General features: G+C 53.2%; 1 protein-coding gene across 3 annotated transcripts in view; it reads right to left on the reverse strand.

Annotated features, from left to right (window-relative positions):
• PPFIA1 (protein tyrosine phosphatase, receptor type, f polypeptide (PTPRF), interacting protein (liprin), alpha 1) overlaps window positions 1-4,473 on the reverse strand; it is a 103,432-nt gene extending 98,959 nt beyond the window's left edge. For all 3 annotated transcript variants that reach the window (XM_006893226.1, XM_006893225.1, XM_006893224.1), the window contains exon 1: window positions 4,210-4,473. In XM_006893226.1, the coding sequence (XP_006893288.1) occupies window positions 4,210-4,473 (264 nt within the window). The remainder of the gene's footprint in view (window positions 1-4,209) is intronic.
• Between the last annotated feature and the right edge of the window lie 1,527 nt (window positions 4,474-6,000).

Here is a 6,000-nt window from a genome sequence, read left to right on the forward strand (position 1 = left end):
GCCAGAGGCCTGTCTGTGGGCACGACTGAGAAGTGGTAAGATAGATAGAACAACTGTATCCTGAGTTGTTCCAGGACTTCCAAGTGAATTCTGATCCTGAATTGTAACCTGTCCTTCCACAACAGGCCCCACAGTCATGGCTGTGGTCTGTGAGTTCTATGTGGTCATTACAAGAACTGAGCAGACCTGACAGGAGAAGGAGAGAGTGCTGTGGAATGGGTGGCTGTGTTGATCCTGGTAGAGGCTGGAGGGGAGACTAGTCAGTCCGACCTCACCATGCAGGGATCAGTGTGGACTGCTGGAAGGATGCTGACTTTCATCCCCTCCCCTGAAGTTAGCAGAGATCTCACACTACCACCATCACAGACTGTTAGGTGCTGCTGAGAACACTTCAACTCACAGCATGTCGTGCACAGCAGAGCACACATGGTCTGGTGCTGGGCTATCCTCAGTCCTTCTCCGCTTCAGGCACCATGCCAATTCATCTCACTGAGGGTCACACCAAAATCAACACTACACCAATGAAGTGAGAACACGACAGAGGACAGGGTCGGTATAGCTGACTCAGCAGCAACAACAACAATACTAAAAACTAAGACTAAAAGTGACCAAGTGTCGGAGATCACACAAACAATACCTCACGTGCTCCAGTGACTAGCAAACACGCACAGCCATAACCTCACTCCTGGCGTCTCCATCACGGCTGGAAAGACAGACAGACAGCCTACCCTTCGAAAACTCCACTTCCTGTACACTCCCAGCTAAAATCTGCACTTATTTAACCAAAAAAAACAAGCAACAATGTTGAGAGCACCAGCTGTAACAACTGAAAACAACCCCGATGCGCAAAAACAGCAGAAAGAACCAACTACGGCGCAAACCTCAGATTCCCGGAGAACAAATGAGACTGAACAGGGCCGCGTGACAGCATGAGTGCCTCTCACTAACATTATGAATGAAACGGTGGGAAAAGGAAATGCAAACTGTCGGACTCGACAGTGCAGTCAGTGACGCAATATGGCCCTGGTGGCCAGTGTCTTTGCAATGTCCAACAAATGAATGAGGAGGATTACAAAAACATGAAGTGCTTGTGGTCCACAAAAAACAGTGGACAGCTTGCTAATTACGTAAATAAGCAGCCCTGCGGGACAGTACCAGGCACAGTGTCTGGAACGCTCACAGAGACTGGTCACTTGTGTCATCTTGTTATGTACCATCGAGTCACTTGTGACTCACAGCAACCCTGTGTACAACAGCTCTGAACCCTGCTCTATCTTGAGGCAACCTCATTATCTCTGACACACCTCACCCCATTACCCCAGTCACTGGGTCAGTTCATCTCATCCAGGGTGTCACATGATCTCTCTCAGACACAGGGGCTAGCATGATCTGTGGACCCAAGATGACTGCTCAGAACCTCCCGATCCAGGAGACATCTCTGTAACACTGGGGATAGTGGGACATGGTGGCCGAGAAGCGACAGTCACACCAGCAGCAGCCCAAGAGACCACACGAGGCAGAGCTGTGAGGTCCCCAGCCCATGAGCAAAAAGCAGAGTGCCTCCATGCAGGAAGCCACCCGGTGTAGGGGTGCCTCCAGGAACACACCAGGGGAGCCAGCGCTGCCAATCCATGGACAGAGAGCGGCCTGTCTTCAGGCTGGGCCTTGCTGGTGCAGTGGGCTGTTTCCAGGCACTTGAGCAGGTGAGGTAAAAGAGCTTTCTAACACTTGCTGGGCCAGGCAGAAGTCAGTCTTAGGGCACAAGGGTCACTGGTCAAGGGTCAGAGCGCGCTGGGCCCACAGGTACCACTGAGAAGCGGCAGTCCTACCAAAGATTGGCATCTAGGGTCATTCCAGACTCCCATGGGAACCTGTCTCTTCCCTTCCTGGTCAACCTGATGAACCTCATCATCACAGGCAAGGCCATCAGTACAAACTGTGGAACTGAGCGGGGACCGGAGCGCCTGTCACCCGTCATAAGCAGAGCAGTTGGTGTGCCGGTGCTGCTGTCCGTGCAGTCAAGTGGAGGAGATCCACAGCGACCTTACGGACAATCTGCGCCCTGTCCTATCCTGCGCCATTCTCACCATCTGACACACTAGAGCCCACTGCTGCAGTCACTGTGTCAACCACCTGGTTGAGGGTCTTCTTTTCCACTTTCCCTCTATCTTCCCAAGCATGATGTTCTTCTCAAAGCAATAGCCTCTCCCAGCAACATGCCCAAACTATGTGGGAAGTGGTGAAGAGGTGGGGTGGGGCGTGCCTGACCACCTCTCACAGGAAGCAGCCTCCGATCCATCGCTGTGGCAATCCTCCCCTGATCCTCCCCTCTCGACTTTGAGGAGGTCAGACATTCTCCAGATTCCACTTACAGACAGACAAGATAATGCGAAAGCCATCAGCTGGGGCTGGTTAAGTCAAGACCATGGCCACCTTTGCAAACAGTCCCGGAAGCAGTTCTTGATCTGGGGAGTAGCTCTGTGGAGCAAGCTAAGTGGGTGGAAAAGTCACTCATGGTTTGTGCATTCTTCTGATGATGCACTTTGTAGTCACAGTCCAGTCTTACAAAGCGCACCAGTATTTCCCTACATCGCGTCAGGAGCACAAGTTCACGTTCTTGATTCATGTGCCTGTCTAGCTACACTGCTGTTGTTACTGCTGTTATGACCGAGTCAGAACTGACTCACAGCTGACCCTCCAGCAGTTTACACAGGAAGCAGTAAATGTCCACCCGCGTTTCTCTCATGGAGCAGCTGGTGGATTCGAACCACATGCCTTTGGTTTGGCTGCGACCAGATCTCTCTGTCTAGTCACACCATGAGCTGACACAGAGGAGGTAAGTTTTGGGGAAGGAAGAGTCCAAACGAAGTTACACATTCAACACATCTTTCTGAAAGGCGCTGACATCACTATGTGACCCGCCCGGCCCAGCACCTCCAGGCCACACTGTTGAGAAGCAGCTACAAACAAATCACTGGGCTACGGCCTTGCCCACCAAATGGGAGAGCATCTCTGCAGGAGGGGGCACAGCACAGGACGCACCTCGCCCTTCAAAAAGCCCACTTAGGATACATAACTGTTTCATACACACACCGCCACAGTCAGCTCCACTGACGGAAAAACAAACATCACCCAAAAACCCCCTTACCATACAGACTTGAAAGCCCACTAAAATTCCAGGAAAGCATAGCAATTGGGTCAGACCTTTTCACTTGTGTGAATGAAACCTGACATAAACCAACATGGTTGTCTGTAAGCTTCTAGTAAGAAACACTTCATTCTCTAATCCAGCAAAAAGGGAATATACAGCACTCAATCAAATCACTATTGCTAAAAAGGAAACCCAAAAAAAAAAAAAAAAGGAAACCCAAATGTTTCCCTTATCAATCTTTCAGGAGAATCAACTAAAGCCAAGAAATGCATCTGGGTAGTAATCACTCATTTGGTAACTCATCACTCTGAACAAACCAGGACCACATGCATCGATTCAGGTCCACCTGGAAATACTAAGAGGACACACACGCTGGATGACCAGGTGCACCCACACAGGACCCACACTGGAAGACCAGGTGCATCCAGACAGGACCCACTCTGGATGACCAGGTGCACCCAAACAGGCCACAGGCACCACCACCACCCATACATGGCCCACTGCCCTCTGCACCATTCACAAGACACTTGGCCAGTCTCACCACTTTGCCCCTCACCAACCATTAAACACTCATGCAACTCCTCAAAAGAAGGCTCAGAAATGCTTAAGAGTGACAACTCTGGCCTTGACCTTCAGCCTACGGTTCCAAAAGGCCCGTCTGCTGTCTTCCAGTCCCTGAAACAAATCTGAGCTGGACAACAGTGCTGTCAAAGGCATGCCAAAGAAAAGCTTCTCTTCTGGGAACTCAACCTACTCATTTTCAGGAGGAAATTGGAAGTCCAGGAGCTGGGACGCAGGGAAAAACACGTTTGGAAAGAAGCTAAGACACCTGACGGCTCCACACAGCCTGACTGCTCTGTGGCCTGAGAAGCCGCGGAGCACGTTCCCACAGGGACGTCTGGGAGTCCCTTCCAGTGCAGAGTGCCTCCAGAGAAGCTTCATCCCCAGAACCTTATCTCCACGTCCTTTAGAGGGACTGTTTCAGACAGGGCTGCACAAAACAATCGTGAGGGCGCTGACGTGCGTGAGTCAGGGGCCGCGGGCAGCACCCACCATACCTGCGGAAGTGCAGTGTTGAGCTGCCTCTGCAAGGAGTCTCGCTCGTGCCCCACCTCGTGGAGCTTGCCCTGGGTAAGGGCCAGCGTTTCCTGAGTTTCCCTCAATGTGTCCAGAAGACGGTCCCGTTCTTCCAGCATGGAGACCATCAACTGTTCAAAATGGGAGTCCGCATCCGACTGGGACGGGGAGCCAGACCCCTGGCTCCCGCTGCCTCCTGGGGGCCCTTCCGCCTCACTGATGGTTGGCATCACCTCGCACATCATCTGGAAATGAAGACACAGAATGGAGTCAGTGTGTGCAGAACACAAGATCCACAAGCCCACAACTTTTCAGGTGTCCGTGGCCTGGAGTCAACTCAGTGGCAACGGGTCGGATCGCGAATAAACAAGAGCCCTGGTGCACAGTGCACAGCCGCTTAAGTGTGGGGCCACTAACTGAAACGCTGGGGGTTCAAACCCACAAGCCATTCCTCGGGAGAAAGCTAGGGCCGCTTAAACTCCTGCAGATTTGTTACTGTTGGGGATTATCAAGTTAACTATGAGTCAGAGTCACCCGAGGAACAACAGGTCTGAATCCTGCCGTGTCCTGTGCCGTCCTCAACACACACGAGCCCATGCGTCACTGTGTCAATCCACCTCACTGAGGGCCTTTCTCTCTTTTACGGTCCTTCCACCTTCTGAAGGATGATGTCCCTCTCCAAGGAACATCCTCTCCTGACAACACGTCCAATCCTCGGCCCTGGAAACCTGGAGAGGTACTCCTGCCCTGTGCTAAAGGTTGCCAGGAGGACTGAGTCAAGAATGGAGAGACTGGTGTGGGGGAAGCAAGTATTTCAGGGTCAGCCTCTAACCCAGAGGTTGGAGGTTCAAGCTGTGGAAGCAAGGCCTGGTGAGCTGCTTTCATGATTCACAGCTGAGTACAGAACGCCTCTACACAGCAACACGCAGGGTCGCCAGGGGCCGAGAGTGACCGAAGGGCGACAGGGCTGTTTGCTCGTTTTAGTGAATAAACGACAAGATGACAACCTCACTCTGCTCAGCCTTGACTGCTTAGAAGCCAGCCGGGCAGGGACATGCATGCATGCAAAATCTAAGGTAGGAACCCCAGCTTTCCATCCACAGAACCCCAGTGAGAGCGCACAGGGCAGGGAGGACACCCCTTCTCTAAAGATAACCCCCCTGAACTTTGTTTGCTGAAAACAAGGGTGCTTCTGGAACCTGCTTTGTGTTTCCACTTTATTTTTTTTAATTTCCTGGTAAAGGGACCGAAAGGCAAAACATACACCACCCGATTTTTTCTTTTTTTTTTTTTTAAGGAAAAGCACGGAAGGGGCACAGAGTCATCAAGTGGGACACGTTCTAACTCCGCCAGGCATCTGGAGACGGCGCGGGGAGCCCGGAGGAGCCCGGAGGAGCGGGCCCGCGAAGGCTGGCCGGATCCCGGGGGGCGCCCGGGGGACCTGGCCTCGGTCAAGGGCCGCAGGGGTGTCCTTCCGTGGCTGCGATGGTTGGGCGGTCCACCTCACTTACGTAAGTTCGCAGCACACAGAGAAAATTCCACAATGGAAACCCAGCAGGTCGACGGGGCCCGCGCCAGGTGGGAAGGAAGGGAGAGGGACGAGCGCTCGCGGGAAGCGACCAAGTGTGAACAGGGCAGGGGCGCACGATCGGGGGGCTCGGGGGTGGACACGGGCAGGACGCGCGAGCCCAGCCGGCGCACCTGGCGGGGATCACGACCTGGACCCCCCCGGCCTCCCCGCTGCGCCCCTGGACCCCGGGCGCTGACAGCCA

The sequence above is a fragment of the Elephantulus edwardii genome, unplaced genomic scaffold, assembly GCF_000299155.1.
Source record: "Elephantulus edwardii isolate Elephantulus edwardi_28Jun2011 unplaced genomic scaffold, EleEdw1.0 scaffold00126, whole genome shotgun sequence".
In the NCBI taxonomy this organism is placed as follows: Eukaryota; Metazoa; Chordata; class Mammalia; order Macroscelidea; family Macroscelididae; genus Elephantulus; species Elephantulus edwardii.